The 19402-nt window shown below is 44.2% G+C and overlaps 1 protein-coding gene across 1 annotated transcript in view; it reads left to right on the top strand.

The window, feature by feature from the left end:
- Positions 1–17125, top strand: part of SPATS2L (spermatogenesis associated serine rich 2 like) — a 39155-nt gene extending 22030 nt beyond the window's left edge. The window contains exons 4-8 of the mRNA XM_075178591.1: positions 338–396; positions 4150–4259; positions 6118–6220; positions 15749–15966; positions 16443–17125. Of these exons, the coding sequence (XP_075034692.1) occupies positions 338–396; positions 4150–4259; positions 6118–6220; positions 15749–15966; positions 16443–16736 (784 nt within the window). The 3' untranslated portion in view covers positions 16737–17125. The remainder of the gene's footprint in view (positions 1–337; positions 397–4149; positions 4260–6117; positions 6221–15748; positions 15967–16442) is intronic.
- Positions 17126–19402: the final 2277 nt, after the last annotated feature.

A 19402-nucleotide genomic window follows, 5' to 3' on the forward strand; every position in this document is an offset into this window, starting at 1 on the left:
GGTGTTGCCCATAGCAACCTATCACATTTTAGCTATTATTTTCTAGAATGTACTAGATAAATGATTAATATAATCTAACTGATTGCTATGGGCAACAACTGAACTTTTCATTTTTAGATGGTTTTATAAATATACTCCATAATGCAGTTTTAATAGAACCAAGTTAAACAAAATCCTTTTATGTTAATGTACTGTTTCTATTAGCTACTTTACATTTATCTATGCCAATAACGTTTGTATTTAGCCTTTCGGAAAAATAATGTTACTACCAAAGCTTTAAAATTAATACATATTTTCCTAAACTATTAAAAAATAAAAACGATGTATTTCTTCCTAGCATCATGGACAGAGAAACTCAGATGATATTGGAAGCAGAGAAAATTAAACAAGATGCATGTAAGTCACCATAATTCTTACGCTTTAGGAGAACATGATCATTATCATTTATTTAGGAATGGAAGGAAAGTATTTGGTAATAGAAAGAATTTTCTTAAGTTTTATGGAATACAAAAAAATGGAAAGAAAATTTCCCTTTTGCATATTTTTTAATATTACTCTGCCCAACCCCTTTATAACCCCATAAAAATCGAATAAACATTTATTAACAATAATTATAATTGCCAGAGCCTATAGTTTCTTTGCACATGCCAGGTCTCCTAGTCTGTGCAACCCGGGAGAAGTCAATAGACTCAATCATTTTTTTATATCTTTTTTTTTATTTGTATACCGACTTCCTTAATCAAGGAATCATAAATTACAAATGTTAGAAATACTGGATGATTTGACATGAATTTAGACTTAAAACAATATTTTGTTTTAATTTGACTTAGAATAGAGCATAGTGTCAAGTGTTTATAGGAAACTAGCAGGGTCACCTAGATTTGCAAGGGTCCAGTTTGTAATGTGTAGCAGTTTTTATATATTAGCAAATGATTTGGTAAATAAACCAAAAATGCTATTTATAAAATAAGATTTGTTGCTTTGTCGCGTTGTCGTTATGTCGTGTTGTCGAAAGGTTTCCTTCCAGCAGTCAAACAATTGTTTATAACCCAAAAATTATGTTTTCAATATTTGCCGCTCTTTCGCTTTGTCGCTATGTGGTTGTAGCGCCTGCGGGGAACAGGACAGACGCAACACAAAAGAACTTACCCTGTAAACGATGGTCACCTCCAGTCCGCCTCCGATATCCCAGCTGTGACCCGATCCCAGCAGATCCGCAGCCGCAACCCTTGTCACCTCCAACCACGTCCCTCTAAGAAAGAGACAGAGATTACGGCCGTGCCTACCAGGTAAGGGCTGTCCGAGAATACAGCAATGAACAAGGACACTCTCAGTCCAAGCCCCCTTGCCGCCTCCTCACTTTGCTCTTGCCAAGGCATGGGGGACTACAGGCACTTGAGACCAGGACTAGTCCCGCCTCAAGAACCTCGCACACCACCCGGTGAGGGCCTAACCGAAAGGGGGAATCGAGCGTGATACTCACCGGTACACTCCGACTTACGATCCGGTTCTCCTGCACCTCCCTGACACCTGCGGATGACAAGGAACACACAGCCTCCCTCTGCGCTCTCAGTGAGACTAAGATGGGCACCCACAAAACTAAACGGACTACAACAGCGACCCGACCCTAACAACGCTCTAATGGTCGGCAACGCAACTAAGTCAAACAACTATGACAAACTAGGTGTGGTGCACTAACGGAACTGCTCACTAACCACTACGGGGAACACCAGCCGGTGTTCACGGACTAAACCAGAGGGCGGTTCCTAACCCCATCACCCAGGCCGTACCAAGAAGCTGCCTTCTTGCTATGGGGTCACCCACGGATCCTAAGGACCGGCTGCACCAGGCCTGACTGAGGCTCACTGGAACAGCACACTAACCTGCGTACAGACTGCCGCCCGGAACAGCCGATCAAAACTGAACCGCCCGACTGCCTGCACCCAGATATCGAACACGTATCTCACTCCGGAACCGCCAGGGAACCTGCACGGAACTGAGGACTGGGACACTCAACCAGAACCACGGGACGCCCCTGGAACTGCGTTGAGCTGTGCTGCACTGCCACTGACTCACTTAGTCACCCCCTCTGGAAACCAGTGTGACCCCAGGGACCTAAGGGACGGGAAAACTATGTGTGTTCTTCCCTGACTATGTGTGAGCTGGTAACTACACTTGTCCCCACAGCACGGGTTAGTACAGGAAAAACACAGGAAACAAGAGCCTACCTTTAATGGGGGCCTGACGTCTTGCCCCTGGACACAATTATGTAGCACACCCAAAGTTACAGTAATACAGACAATACTCGCCGCACAGACAGAATACAGTAATACAGTACTTTGTACGCTACTCACCAGAGCACACCGCTGCTAGCCAACCAGCCGGTTGCTACAGCACCCACAGGAGCCTCCGCTCTACTGTACCTCTCAACGTTAGTGTGCTCACCTCACACTGGACCGTGCCCTATACTTACAAGGCTCTCACGCCTCTAACACATCACAAGCATGGCCTTCTGCCAACACACCATGGGCCTCCGCCCAGCTACTCACAGAGCCTTGTGCTCTACTTACGGGCCTTAGCCCCCTCTCTAACTCAGGGCTCTGAGCCTACTAACTAGGGCCTTGTGCCCTGCTAATTAGGGCTCTAGCCCCTGCCTACCTTGTGGCCTCCCTAACTCTCTACTCGGGCCTTGTGCCCTTCTAAGTCTATGGGCTCTCAGCCCCCTAACCAGGCCCTGTGGCCTTTCCTATGGCCTCTAGGCCACTAACTACCTAAGGGCCTTGTGCCCTTGCACCTGGGGCCCTCACGCCCCCTACCTAGCTAACAGGGCCTTGTGTCCTTTATCAATATGGCCTACTGGCCCACTACTGTTCGGGGCCTAGTGCCCAGTTCCCTGGGCCTTGTTCCCCTAATTCATGTCCCACGGGCCTAGTGCCCGACCTAACGTTGAGGCTACTTACCTGCTCCGCGCAGGATACTCAACTTGCCACGCCGTCTTCCTCTTCTTTCTCCGGGTCTTCCAGACCCTCCAGCCGGCAGCGCCTCTACTCCTCTTCGGCGCTGAGTCTGCTGCTGCCCTGGAGGCGGGCCGCTCTCAGCCCTTACAAGGGCTCCCCGCCGATGATCTCCGCTCCGGCGGCTTCTTTTCTTCTTGCACTCCGGACGTCCCACGACGTCCTTCTCTCTCCGCCGCTGACTCTCTTCTGGCAAAATGGCGCCGCCCGGCGACTTATATAGTCGCTGGCACAACGTCATCAGCCGGCGCGAGCGCCTATTGGCTCGCGTCGGCGCCAATCTTTTAAACGGCCGGGCGCGAGCCGCGATTGGCTTGCGTATCCGGCCGCTGATTGGCCAGCGGGGAAAGATGAGCCCTGATTGGCTTATCCTTCCTCCGCTGCCAGAACCTGCAAGAAAGAAGCCATACTCACCGCCGCTGGAGCGCTGGATCGGTAAGTAACTTCTTTCTTCTTTTTTCACCCTCTTGCTGGGCACAGGAAGCAGGAACGTCTTCAACCCCTCCAGGGGCGCAGCAATGCCGGGCGTCTTCGCCCTCTTCTCGGGCACCAGCTCCCGGGCACCCGGGAGCTTCTTTACATGGTCTAATAGGTTACTTTTTCGATACTAAATATCTATGTAAGATTTGGCAGCTTTACCTTCAGAGTTGTGGAAGATATTCACAACAAACAAACAAACTTCTTTATATATATATATATATATATATATATATATATATATATATATATATATATATATATATATATATAAAGATTCTGGTAGCCTCAGCTCCCTATTCCTGGTGGAAGTACTGGTGCAAACCTAAAACTTTGGGGGAGGAAACAAAAAAAAATTATGTCAGTCTTCCAAGTTGCAGCTTTTATATCTGCCATTTAAGAGAAAAAGTACCTTATTCATAAACAGTAGCTAAACCACAGACAGGATTTATTGTATATACTCTTCTAACTTTTTTTTTCCCCCCGCTATTTTTCTAAATATATATGAAAGCTGTCACATAAATTGTCTCATTAGATTAAGTATTACAGTTTTCCATAAAGGATCGATATCACAAGAGTTAAGGGGGTAGATAAGAAGGTGGTAGTAGGGAATATGCCACATTTCAGTTAAAGGTTACAGGAAATCTATGTCCTTTAGTGGAAGCATTGACGGCCAGACAGAGGAAGGCAGAGGAACTCAGAAGAATTGTCAATTTGTCTTCTCAAAGACCAGACACAGAGATGTCAGACCTTAGAGCACAAATTAAGGTATGTTTTAAAATTATTATTATCACATATATTCAAAGTGTCTTAGTCAGGGCTGGATTAACACAAGAGCTAATGATGACTCATCTACAGGCCCTCAACCCATAGAAGGCTCACACTAGTATTTTATTGTGACTAAACCCACTGAATATGCCATTCCCTGCTTACTTTAAGACAAAAAGTTATATTCCTAACTATTGTGTGCAGTAAACATACTTCTCAACACTGCCTATATTTCAAAATCAGAACATATGAATTTGCCCAGATTGAAAGGCCGTGCTGCCCGGCCAACTAATTAGTTTCTGACTGCTCCCGATCTGTCTAGCTATGTCCCTGCTTTGCCTAGCCAAGTCTCAAATTATTCAGTCATATCCCTGTTACTACAATGCTACATTAGCAAAACGTTTAGGAATCAGCCCAGAGGAGAAGGATAGATACCCAAAAATAAATTTGGCGGTGGGGTTAGACTGGAGTAAGGGCTCAGACAATTCTGCAAAACAGATTCAACTATGGCATTCAAAAAATTCTGTTAGTTCTGAGCCAGCAAAAAAAATTTCCAAAATACATGCAAACTACTACCTTCTTAAATTCTGGATTATGTATTGTGAGAAAATAACTGAATAATTGGTTGATTGTATATATGTTTGTCCTAGATTTCTGTCATATGTGTTTTAAAATTCCATTCTGTTAAGCCAGGTAAAATATTCTGGCTATCCATCATGATTTATGTATATAATGTAAAAAAAATATGTTTAATAGCACATATTTTTTATTAATGATTATAGTATTAGGAATTGTTCACTTATTTTATGACTTTTTTCATGCGTTCTGATGTAACTTTATATTGCACATATGCATGTGAGTATCGTGCGCTCTGTTTTGTATGCTAACATATGGCACATAATGTTTAGGCAGAGCACACTTACACCCAGATTCATATAGAAATACAACTCGAGATCCGCACGGATTTGAATACAGTCAGAATTCCATACAGTCATATTCAGTACTTTTTTTTTTTAACTGCAAGTTGCATTCAGACATGAATCAGGCCCTAAATATCTAGCTAGAGACAGACAGCCCTAGGATTTACTATTGTTTTTATTTTATTTCTTGTTTGTGTCCTGCACCATAAAATTGTCTAACCCAGCTTTCACTAAGTATATATTTTGTTTGATGGAGCACTTTTGTGTTCATTATAAATATTGAATTAAAGCTGCATTACCACTCTGGAAAACAGGTTCCAAAGGTGTCCCCTCCACCACTACCATAACCCAAGGGAAAAATGACTGCACGTAATAACACAATACAGAACTGGTAAATTAATTCTCTTAACCAACATTAAACGCCTGTGGAGGGGGTGTGAGTAGAAGGACCAACCCCAAGCCACATTCTCTCCTCTTTCTCCCTGGCTGGGGGAAGGGGCCAAGAGATGTCATCTTGTGACCCTGGTTAGAGGGAGGGCCCATCTTAGGAAACTATTTTTCCTAGGTGGTAATGAAGCTTTAAGTTAAGTAGAAGATCTCTTTACCAAGTCATATTTGGTAATACAGTATCTAAAAGACGCTGTTTACTGTGTTGTTAATGCCTTGTGCATATGCATATGTTGAACTGATTCTTACATAGATGTTACACCTAACACTACTCACATTCTTATAAGTAATATGATTGTGCATTACACTAATGGAAACCTACACCAATTGGTAAAAGCACCCCTCGCAAGCCTCATTGAATATTTCCACAATTACTATTCCTACTGTATGCCCAACAGTCTCACAATCTAATCCAGCAATGGATTATACACTAAAATAGAAGGCTAAATAAATCAGCCACATATGCTTATCAAAATATTTATGTCTTTTAGAACTTTGTCAGTGAACGCAAATATGACGAGGACCTGAGCAGGTCTGCACGGATTGACTGTGATGCAGTAGAACTGAAGAAGCAGATCCTAAAGTGTGGAGAGAGTGAGTCTGATTGGGTCTTTATACAGTGAAATGCAGTGCATGGAATCTTACATAAGCGCAATACATCTTGTAGGGTTGGTGAAATTATAGGAAGATTGCTTATCTAGAGGCAAGGATACATTGCTTAAATGGTAACTCAGCTGTTATATCATCTCCCCTTTGTAGTTTCATATACATTTGACCTATTCAGCAGTAACAGTGTATGACTAGTGTTGGGTTCAACAGAGGAAATTATTAGGAAGGTTCACAATTGAATTAAAATACTAAATGCCAGGGTCCAGGACCACTACCCAACATACACACCTTTTCCTCAAACATACATATACACCAAATTGTAACACACACACACACTTATAAGCACAACTCCACATGGATTTAGCTGCTTCTAACCAATCAGAGCAGCTTTTCGCATGTTCTGACCAGTCAAAGTGAAGCTACTCTGGTTTCAATGATTGCAGTGTGGTTACGGCTTTTCATTTTAATTTAGAAAAAACCCACACAAAACAAATAACAATATTAGGCGCTGCTTCCTGCTCATTAGGGAATTGAGAATCTCAAAATAAATGGATAATGGACACTGCTTATTCCAGCAATAAATACTTCTGACTTAATATTCACTTATTAAACACAACTATGAATTCTGATTAGTGTCCTTATTTCTTTATCTGTGAAGAAACACTAGGCCTGATTCATCAAGGCACATATCTGCCGATTTTGAGCATGTCATATGCAAAATCAGTCTGTGCATGTCCAGAATTGAACCATACATCAGTAAGCGCAGCCCTGTCCGCTCCGTCCTCGTACGCAAATTATTATTATCATCATTTATTTGTTAGTCGCCACAAGGTTTTCGCAGCGCCTTACATAGTACAAAAGGACACTTACTACAGCCTACGATTTCGGGGAGTGAATGGGACATTGCAGTTGCATTATTAGTCACTGTACAGTAAGAGCATGCCAAATTTAAATGCATGCAGCCACGTCCGAAACAAGCTCTGAAAATCTCAACATTACTTGTTTTTCTGCCGTATCTCCACGGAGTGATTTTGCGTATGAGACTTTCAAAATCAGCAGGTACATACCTTGATGAATCAGGCCAGAGGAGTAAATAAGGATATCATCGAGATAGACAACGAACCTTTCCAAAATAATCCAAGGACATCATTAATTAAATTCTGAAAGTTAGTGTTGTTTAGACTGAACAGCACAACTAAGTATTCATAATACCCAATGTGAGTACTAAAATTGTAAGTCCCCTCTAAAATCAATTTTGGGGAGAACAATTGACCCTTTAAGCTGATCTCTGGAATAAATAAAAGAGGGAACTTTTGTTTCACCGTAATCTTGTTTAACCCTCTATAATCTATACAGGGCCTTATACAATTGTCTTTCTTAGCGTCAGATAACAGGCTCTCCCCTAATGGAGACTTATGAGGACTGATAAAACATTTAGCCAAAGTGGAGAGAGGATGAATAATTGACCTTTGGGTAACTGGGAGATTGAAACAAATAAAGAGATATGTACTCCGAGTGAAAGCGTCTCACACGCAATGTGAGAGTTTAAATTTTTAATATTTTAATAGTGTTAAGGACAGAGTAGCTTGAGATCCTCAACTACTAGAACCTCTTCACGAGATGTTCACCTATGCAGCCCCCTTTCCAAGGAACTAGTTATGTTCCACAGTACTCGGTTGCCCCCATGACTTAAGCTCGGGCATTGTTAATCCAGCACTTACCTGGTGGAGTGGACGGAACACGGAAGAAGGTAGTGAGCAACCAGGATATTGTTGGCAGTACTCAGAGCGAGACAGGCAGGGGTTAATGTAGCTTAGTCTGGCATTTGTCTGATGTAGTGGACAGCTCATGATAGCAGGTAGTGAGCAATCAGAATTTGTCAGAACTCAGATTCAGACAGACAGGAATCAGAAGTAGAGAAGACAGCAGAATCCTTTAAACAAGCCAGGGGTCAGGGCAGGTAGAGATATGAGAGCAAATCCATTTAACAAAGTCAAGAGTCAGGAGTGGAGAAGACAGTAGAATCCTTAGCACAATCCGGGTCAAATACAGAGAACAGAACAGGTCAGAATACAAGGCACACTAGGGTCAAGCAGGAACTATTACAAGCATTGGTATGCTGCCAGGAAGAGGTTTATAAAGGCAGCAGCACCAATGAGAAACTGCAGGATGATTAGCTGCATGGGTGTGGTAAGTACTAGCACAGCTGCCAGCCTGGGAGCTGAAGAGAAGCTTGATACTATTAAAATGCTTGATGGTTGATGACATAACGTTAGACCTTTTGTCTTAACCTTAAACCTTATCTGCTCCAATAAAAGACACCACACCGACTTTGTAGGAAAATGAAACTTATTTAAATAACTGCTATTATGGTGGCGGGAGAACACTGTACTCCGCCTTGTCTATCCGTAAGCACACCTTAGTATTGTGTGTTAAAGGGACAACTGTGCCCCATGCCCCCAGCAAACTACACCCCCTCTGTGCTAAACATAACGCTCTGCAAGCCACAACAGAGGAGCTGTACTTGCACCGAACCTAAGCTGACTCTTCGAAGGGAACGGGTTCCAAAAGCTTTCTACTGTGAATACGCACTTCACCCACCTTGTTTATCCTGTACAGTGTTCCCCTGCCACATCAAAGCAACCAGCGAGTGAAACTAAAGCCCACGCTTTTGGTTTGTCCAACATACCTACGGGGCTTAACCAGCACCCATATCAATACCACGGGCCGTGTTCCATGTTGGCCCAACATACCACTGGGCTGGACCAGCCCTGCGCTCCAGGTTGGCCCAACCTATTGTCCTTGCTGCTCCAGCCCCTGTCTGTGAGATAACCAAGCTTTGCATATTTAAAAAAACAAAAAACAGAAGGTAACGAGATATCATTAAACCAGGAAGTGAACCGGGTCTAGGAGTCGGAAATGGGAGGGAGGGATGCTTGTCCTGGAGCCAAGAGAGATACTCAAACTCCTCCCAGTTCTTTTAACCTATTCCTCTGTTCCTCCCCTTTGTGATATTATCCCTGGTCATCACCACACCTTCCTGTTTTTGTTAACCCTCAGTGAACCACACTATTATGTACAAACCTCAGCTTTTATTTTCCCCTCAGGCTTAATTCATCCCTCAGTTCTATTAAAATTCTTAACAGTTGATAACATAACATTAGACCTTTTGTCTTAACCTTAAACCTTATGTGCTATAATAAAAGACACAACACCGACTTTGTTGGCAAATTAAACTCTTCTTTAAATAACTGATATTATGGTTGTCGGAAGAACACTGTACTTCGCCTTGTCTATCCGTAAGCGCATCTTAATAGTTGTATGTTAAAGGGACAACCGTCCCCCAAGCATCCCGGAACCCACACCCCTCTGGGCTAAACATAATGCTCCGCAAACCACCCCAGAGGAGTTATACTTGCACCAAACCTAAGCCGACTCTTCGAAGGGAACGGGTTCCAAAAAGCCTGCTACTATGAATGTGCGCTTCACCCATCTTGTTTATCCTGTACAGTGTTTCCCTGCCACGCCAGGTTCCCTCCCGAACCTAGGCCCGCCACCATCCTAACTCGCTTAAAACCAAATATATTTCTGCTATGAAAACACTGAAGCCACTGTCTGTCAAATGCACCCTATTGGGTTTATATAGGGCTGGATCCTGAAAATAAATACCTGGGTGTTCTATTCTAATACCTCCAATGGACTGGATAAAGTTTGCTACGACAGCAATAACTTTTTTACAGACCCTGTCTGCCTTCCTTCCTTCATAAAAGAATCTCCACTGCAATCGGGGAACTATGTCAGACCAGCACAGGAAAAGTTCAGGTCAGGAAGCATGTACCCAATTCAGGTCCAACAATATGGCCAATCGTAGCTCAATAGATTTAACTTTACCGACATCATTCTCCCCCAAATGAGTTACTAGTCTATGGGGAACCCCATGCTTTCCCATTTCATTCGCCATTAGCCCTCTGAAACTCGGTCACCTCATTCCCCTCCGACCTATCCAAGAAACGACTACTGGGCAGAGGAACGCAGTTTTATCAGCAGCTGCTCGGCGCAAAGCAGACCGATGAACAAATGAGTGATCGAAGGCCGAGATGGTCAGCGGACTCGAATGTGCTGTAAGGCAGCATAAAACAAAAACAGTTAAAGCACCACACAGCAACACAGAAATCACATAGGCCCTCATGTCTTGAAGCCCACTGCATGCGAGAGCCCATGAGACCCACTCCAGTAGAAAAAGAAAATAAAGGTAAGAAAAGGGGGAACGAAGAGGAGAATACGTAAGGAGCAAGCAGCACAGGCGAAGGTAAAGCCGTCAAAACCTTGTGGTGCCAACAGCCAATCAGGCTCACTTTTAGAGGGAAAATCAAGACAAATTCCTTTGCATCGTGCCCCCAAAAGCAGCAAGCAACCAGTCCTGTATCCACCCTGGAAATTGAGAGGAAGAAGAGTTTAAGAGAGATGAGAGGGTCTCACTTACTGACGATATGCAGTGGACTTTCATCTGCCCAACTCCTGAATATATGGAGCTGACTCATCATCCGGACATAGCCGCACCTATGCGCAATGAATGTGTGCCAAATTCCGCTCTATTTAAGCACAGGGTGTCAAGCTCGTATTTAATCACCACCGTGAACTATCGTCACAAGGCAAACCTCGCAAGTGCGCTGGGGCGACAATGTAACCCATCGCCCCCTACCTAGCTGATCTGTGTTGAACTGCTGTACCTTGCAAGAGATCGTGTGAGGGGACAGAACCACATTCACAGCTAACATCCCAGAGAGCGGAGCCGACCGCCGAGCGGCTACCAACTTGCTCACCCGGAACGCGCCTTAGAACAACAAAACAAAGGCCGAACTGAATAGGTTACACTCGTAGGGGTCACATGCCACTCGTGAGAGAGAACCTAGCAAATCCCTTAAAAGCGCATGACTCACAGATCTTCTGCTGTCAGGGAGAACGGGGCGCTTCCGCACAAAACCACGCAGGTCCCTAGTCCTTTTGTCACATCAGCCAAACCATACAATAAGGAGAAAAAATAAATACCCACTAGGGAGGAGGACATAACTGACTTTGACTTACCAGCGTTATAGCCAGCCCATACAAAATCCAGAATCCGAGCATGCCCATCTCCACTCCCACTAAGATCTCCATTCCGAAATGACAGTCACTCCCACCAGACGGACCTCAGAGTAGCAGGCGCTTAAGAAGACTCTGCAAGACTTCTCACTGCAGCTTCGCAATCTGCCAGACATAAGTGGGAGAGGAGGAACTGGTGAGGGACGCCTGAGGCTTAAGAGCTCGGAACTTGTCCCAGTTACCTCTAGACAAGGCATCCGCCAGGCTATTCTCCACGCCGGGCACATGTCGAGCACTAGAGGAGATATCGTGGCAAAGGCAGCGCAGTACAGAGTGAGCAGGTATGGCTAAATCTGCATGTCAGTACCCGCAGGCACTGTCCTCTATTGAAAGCATAACACTGCCCTTTGTGTGGCATTGACGTGCCAGGCCTTCCCCGTCATGGGGGGGCGCTTCTTAACTGCAGGAAAGGTACTGACCCGCTCCTCCTCCGTGACCTTAAGCAAAGTTTCAACGTCCCGAAAACTCAGCAAAAGGGTCCCGTGACCATCATACTTGGACCTAAACTCATGATCATATACGCTAACCAGACACCCGGACGAGATGCCATATACATCTTGTGAATCATTTGGAGGTATTTGAGTACCTCCATGTACTTCCCAGGGTGTGAATCCTTCGGCATAGCGCACTGGTAGTTTTTTTTTAGCCTTGTCTGTGACTGTGAACATGTCAATATACTGCCCCTTGAAAATCTTGTCCCTAACTGACGCTCGCACCCTGCAATATATTGCCGTGTTCTTGCAGCACAGCATCTCAGATCCTATGAGGCGCTTAGACCTGACCCACGAAACGGGCCGCACGCCAGCACACCCTGTTGTGCTATAAAATATTTACGTGAGGTTTTAACTAGCTTAGGGGGGCAAGCGCCAGATCTATAAGAGTCCTGACTAGTGCTTAAGCGATCAGAAAAAACAGGCATGTCATCATGTACATAGTCATCATCAAACTCACCCAGCCTCAGAGAGCCGCCAGACGAACCTGATAGGGAAGGCAGTCCGTCCCTTGTCCGGTCATACAGATAACCTGCTCCGCAAGCGTTAAGGCCAACAGCATCCATGGCCTGATCCACCATATCATCTGCCGGAAGAGAGAGATTAGTATCATCCTCGTTAAACAAACACAGTGATCCTTGCGACCCAGCGGAACCGGAGGGGGCCCTATCAAGATGCTGACTACCTGTGGCTGATGATTGCGCAAGAGCTACAACTGCCTGCGCCATGCGATGATCGAGAACTGGATGCCCTACTATGCATACCTCCAGATGCTCCTATGGCAAGAGTCCCTTCCCCAGTGGACCTGGCCGCTGATTCCAACTGGGCTGTGGTGCAGAGCCTGGGTATTCTACTGGGGTGAGACGCCCCTTTGGAAACAGTGTCTGTTGTATATGCTTGTTCGCCGACCTGGTGCCTAATGCCCTTCCTGAACCCCGCAGCTGACTGGGGCATGCCACCCATAATGCTATAATAAGCTGGAAGCCCTGCTCCCCCTGCATGCCCATCGCATCTCCCATCCGCATTGGGTGATTGCAGGCATGGAGGTGGGGGTGCACCCCCTTCCATATGGGCATGCCTCTTATTGCTGGGGCGATTCAAATGTTTATTGCTGGCAGTGGGAGACTGGGGGGGCGGGAAGCTCCTACCAGTTCTTTTAACCTATCCCTCTGTTCTTCTCCTTTGTGACACTATCCCTGGTCATCACCACATCTTTCTGTTTTTGTTAACCCTCAGTAAACCACACCATTATGTACAAACCTAAGTTTTTCTTTTCCCCTCTGGCTTCATTTAGCTCTGAGTCCTACTTATCTAGCAACCACCATCTGAACTGCAGGATTGATCCATATGATACATATGGTTGCAGCAGTAATGCACAGCTGACAGCTCAGACAAACAGGAGAGACCCTATTTCTTAACAAATACCATTTAGTTCAGAATTATATAAAATTCCTGTACCCACAATGGCAGAAATAAAAACATCCCACAGCAAAAGGACAACTCAACAGCAGTGAGAAATTAGTTAATAGCCTTATAATTAGATAAGGCTACTAGGGAAACCTAGAGAAACCTCCCCATCTTTACCTAGGTCCAGAATTAATTGGACATTCACAGACTAGATATTGCTTTTTACCACAATATAGGCATAGTCCAAGGCTTCCCATTCTAGTTTTTACTTCAGTGGTAAGTCAGAAGGTACCAATTTGCATTAGCGACTCATGCTTTGCATGTAAATCCATGTTTGGGTAAACAAATTGCATCCTGATTCTAAAAATAGCTCAGACCTCATGGGGCTGGATTACCCTGTGAGACTGTCCAAATCTGTATAAAAAGCACTGTCTTGTATTGAATATTGTTCTTCTTGCTCCCTGGTACCTTTAACCAGATGAGCAAATAAACATCACTTGCTTCAAAGACCTGCTTGGAAACTTTTCTCTCCCCGTGACCTACAGATTAGACCCAAAATCTAATCTGTTCCCGGCTGTTTCTGAGGTTTGGACCCAGCATCCAGAACCACTGATCTGCCAGCTACCCAGCAGCTCTGGCCTGTGTGATAGGCCAGGGGGGATCCATCCACAGCAACAATGATCCATCGGAAGAGGTCGGTCAGGAGTACCAGCCCAGGTACACCAGCAACGGGGTACACTCGCAGCGTCAGTTACCCAGAAGAAACCCGGTACTGGATGCCAGTAAGGAGTCCAGTAGTTGCAGCATTTGTAGGCCCCTCCTATTGCGGTTAGAGGGTGCATTTGGGATAACAAAAGGGAACGGTGTCAAAGTAAGCCCAGCCGGTTCCCTGCAACAACAGACAGTGTGGCATAGGCGGTCCATTCTATCACAACCAGTAACTACCAATCAAATGTACCTACACATATAAATGTATTGCAATATAAATTGCCATTATGCAATCAACTTTTTGAACCCGCTGTCCGGCACACTACCTCTGCTATTCTCTGCACTCCAGGAGCAGAATCCTGTGCCATCGGCCTACTCTGTACAACAATAATCACATAGACCTTTAAGAGCTTTGAACCTGCGGTCATGTGTGCTGCCCTGAGACCCGTCCTATCTCATCAGCTCAGCTATTTAAACCTGCTTTGTGCACAGGCCTGTGCCAGAGTGATAGGCTCCAAATCTTTACTCCAATGATCCTGTACATCTTGTGGCTAATCCTGTGAATTCTGTCCTGGACTATTCCAGACCTCTCTTCTGCCTGTCATTTGGTACTGTTTATGCTCCTGACCGTTCTTGTTTTGACACTCCTTGCATTTTTTTATTTGGCACTCTGCATTTTCTTTGTGATCCAGTCCTGGCCAAGTTGATCACACTCTTATTGCTGTTGATACCAGCTCATCACTCCTAGAGGCACCACCGAGGCCCACGACCTGCAAACCCACCAACAGCGAAGCCCAAACCTCCATGCGGGGCTTTCTGGCAAAAACCAAGGATTTATTTAACTACACACCTCTATTATTGCCAGCGCTAATTCAACTTGGCGAAAGAGAATCCAATGTATCTGCTAGAATCGTGACACTCTGCAGTGGTAATCCGTATCCCGATGCTCGGGATACTGACAGCCACTATTCCTACAAAAACAAACAGATTGATGACATTATTCAATTATCTTCACAGCAACGGCGTGGATTTCCGAAAACTTGGATTTCCGAAGACTCTGCTATGCAACGGTTGGTAATTCCGAAGATGCTGTGTGCCGGCACTGGATTGTAACGTCCCCGACCACATTTAAAGAGGTACATTAGTTATACTGTTAGGGTTCCAATACTTACCTGATATCACAATCCAGCGCCGGCATGCAGCATCTTCGGAATTACCCGTGTCGCATAGCAGAGTCTTCGGAAATCCACGCCGTCGCTGTCAAGGTAAGTGTATATTTTCATCATGTTATTTAATAAATCTTTTTCTTTTTGTAGAAATACTGGATGTCGATATACCGAGCAGCGGGATACCATATCCCACCCACATTATGCCAGGGGTCACCTTTTGCTAATCTGCATCTCCAGCGCTTATCTGTTACATCAGAGAACAATTTGCTTGTAATAATTTTATACTGAGTTTTCTAGGATCATTATAGTTATAGAAGAAACTCCATTTGCAGTGGCGATTAGGCCTGTTATGTAAAAATGGCAGTTAGGGATATGCCACAAGACTTTCATTGTTTAACTAGATGGATTTAGTAAATTTTACTAAATTGATCAAAGATAATAGTTGCTTGGTTAGTATGCGCACATTAACATTTTTCTTGGTAAATAACACATTTGTGTTATCTACTTATTTTTTAATTTTTTTTACTGCATAAATGTGTTTTCTTTGTGTGGCATTCTTGTTTATACAAAATTATGAACTATGCTAATATTTCCAGTTTCTCATCCCGAGAACAATTATTCCACAAGGACAGTGAGCAAGTCGGCTTCATCTCATGTGGTCCAGATTGGAAGAGCTGCAAAGAGTAAATTACACTGGCAACACAGGCGTAACGCTTCTAATCAAAGCAAGGCATGCACTGGGGATATTACGGATACAGAGGCTGTCAGTGACAATCCTACAAAGCTACAGGATCCTGCCAGGAGTTTTAAGCAGGTGCAGTACCTAAAAAATGAATACATAATCAGATGCATTTGCTATGCACTTATACAAATCAGATTTCTCCAATAGCATTCCATCTTCTTATTTGCTCAGCACATCTTTATGGTACATCACAGGAGTTATATAGTTATTTACCAGTCTACCTTCAGCTTGGTGTGGGAGTGTTGGCCCTGGTGGTTGGCTAGGGCAAAATAGCCATAAGGTACAGTGGTATCGTGACAACATGACCCAAAACTGTGAAGTGGCATTGGTAACCATTGCACCACTGTGCTGCCCTCAAATACTATCATTGTTCAAGCTGGACACCACCACCATGTAATTAAAACCTTAGAAGCAGAGAGGAAAGCAGCACCTGACCATTAACTCTTTTAAGGGATGCTGCTGGGAAGTAGTATTTTATCATGACTTACGAAATACATCCATAATTACCTTTTAACATGAAGCTCGGGTTCTTTCCTTCACTTTTCCAGTATGGAAACTTCCCACTGCATCAGCATAGAAGATTTGTATCCAGAAGAGTTGGCCAGAGAGGAGAGAACAAACCATTTAAAGTTGAAGAAGGGGAAGATATTGTGGACAACCCAGTTTCAAGATGTGAGAGAGTGAACGAACAGCAGAACAGCTTTAAGAACAGATCCAGAAGGAGATCACGAAACAAGGAGCTGGTGGCACCTCAAAGTAACTCGTTACAGCATTGTGAGCAACAGTTGGAGGCCAAACCAGCAGTGAAGAACAATGATAGTTCCACTGACCATATCACTTAAGTTAATTTAAGATTTTACAGTCACGGTTAACGCTATATCTCTCCATTTGCTGGATTTTGTGTTTATAGATAAAATATATCTTAGATATCTTGATTATTTAAATGAGTTGGCGGTAGATGAGGTACATTTAAAGAATTATTTTCTATAGATGCTGTCGTACATTTGTAGGAGGTTGAAACTTGTAGTGAGTTTTACATTTTTTTCCTTGCATGCAACTTGAAATGTACTTGGCAAACAGTTAGCAGTGGGAGACAGAGGGGTAAATTTATCAAGCTGCAGGTTTGAAAAAGTGGACATTTTGCCTATAGCAACCAATCAGATTCTAGCTGTTATTTTGTAGAAAGCACTAAATAAATTATAACTAGAATCTGATTGGTTGCTATAGGCAACATCTCCACTTTTTCAAACCTGCAGCTAGATAAATTTACCCCAGAAACTTTATTGTGGCAAAATTAGATTACAGTGTTTAATAAGTTGCCATAACAGCAAATAACAAAACCAAAAAACGGCTATTTCTTTTCTGGCCACTTGAGTCCCATTCCAGGAGGAATTATATCAATCTATCCTGCCTCCATCAGCATTTGGTAGCAGATTTATCTCCTGTATCAAACCCAACTTATGGGACCCTTGTTGTACTTCTCGATAGAAATTTCTCTACTTACATGACTTCGCATGACCCATAAACATGAAATTGGAGGAGAAATATATCCACCCCACTTTGCCTTGCCTTCTCAAGTCCCCATTCTCAACCTCTTTGGATTCACCCATGAACCCTCTGTGCAGGGGTATCCTCTTGCATTGCCAGATGGAATAACCCACTATGGCAGTACTTCTGTGGCTGGCCACACTTTGGCCACCTCATTACTATGAAACTGGGGGGGGTTAATGAACCCAATCTGCATTTTCCTTGCCCTCCAATTTCTCTCAAACTCCACGGGTGCCTATCATGTTGCATCAGAGCCAAATAAAGGGACCTCTTGTCCACCATAGGGCCACTTTCTGTGGATAACCACAGTACTTACCACAAAGCATATTTGCCAGCATACCTTTACTAATCCTGTTTTCACAAATGCATGAAACTTGTTTTTGCAAGTCTGCCACCAACACCTTATGGCAGGCATTTCATTTTTCAACGGTTATCACCAGATCAGAATTTATGGTGACGAGAGTGACAAACGTTGGGGCAGAGGAGTCCCACACATTTTTAACAGTTAGGCCTCCCATGTGTAAGGAGGTACTAGGGCATTTATGGTGGCTTGACAATCTGCTACATATGATTGGGTATGCTAGACTGCACCTGAATGCTTACGATTGGAAGTGTGACAAAGAGTCTGTGATAATGTATTTCAGTTCTGGAACATGCTTCGCTCTGTTATATTGAGACCTGACATCTCAGAACTAAATGATGCAGTGGCTTAATCGCTGGTGGTGAATATACAGATTGGCTGTTTATTGCCTGAACTGCTCCTAAGTTACTGCAGCAAAAAAGATGTGCCTATTCGCCAGCTTATGCCTCCACAGCCTGATTGCCAAATATGAATGGAAGAGCTTAAGTAATATCACATCTCTAACCTGCTGTCCATTCTGGCGCATCTGTAAAAAGTTGCAAGCTGCAGCTCGTGGTTACTCTTGCTAGCAATATGCATATGCTATTGAAGTGTTAAAGAAATGCTAACCATACCTGTATGTCCTCCTATGTCCCTGTTTGAACTGTTGTATATAGTGGTGTTGCTTATTAATCCATGAGGTGGCCAACTGAAGCTTTCTGCTGATAATTCTCCCCATTGGGGTGGCACTAGAACAGAGATTGTGTCTTTGAGTTGCACTTTCTTGGCTAGGGAGCACTTAGTTACCTGTTATTTTGGGGTCTCGACTAGAATCAATTTTTATGCCCAGGTGTAACGATCCACGGCGATCCGCAGCTTGTTTCCTCTCTCTGTGTCTCGGCTGTCATGGCAACAGTCGGGACGTCACTTCCCCTCTCTAGTCCCAGCCGTCATCATGGCAACGGTCGGGATACCTACTATCAACACCACGTCCCGGCAACACAGGGCAGTCGGGCACGTATGCATTAAATACAATAAAGCCTGCAGTCTAATTAGGTTTAATGGTATTTATTAGGCAGCCCCTGTAGGGCTAATCATGTGAGGCCCAATCCTTCTTCCTGATTGGCTGCATTTAGTATTTAAGGCAGGGAGGGCTTAGCTTCCCTGACGATTATAGCGTTCACAGTCTGTGTTGTTTGCTGACCTGCTGTTTGTCTCCTGCCTTTGGCTGACCTTCTGTTGTGACCCTTGCCTGTACCTTTGACCTTGCTTGTTTGCAGACCTAAACTTTTGCTTGACTACTGGACACCGCTGTTTTGCTTGTGACCCTGACCTCCGCTTATATACCGATTTGCCTATCTGCTACGGACCCGTCCTCGGCCTGCCTCTGATCACCTGCTCCAGTCTGGGCTAACGCTTCCGGTTCCTTCTTCGCTACGGCCATCATACATGAGCTTTTACTACACTGAGCTTAAGACCTGGCGACATCCAAGTACCTGTGAGCACATAAAGCTCTATGGGAAAGGTGGCTTCTAAAGGTGAAAACCTCAACACTATCCGTTCTAAAAGCTCATCTTGGTGGTCGTGAGCCCTAACATTACAACCGGCCAGTGAACTTAC

This window comes from Mixophyes fleayi, chromosome 7 (assembly GCF_038048845.1).
Source record: "Mixophyes fleayi isolate aMixFle1 chromosome 7, aMixFle1.hap1, whole genome shotgun sequence".
Taxonomy (NCBI): Eukaryota; Metazoa; Chordata; class Amphibia; order Anura; family Limnodynastidae; genus Mixophyes; species Mixophyes fleayi.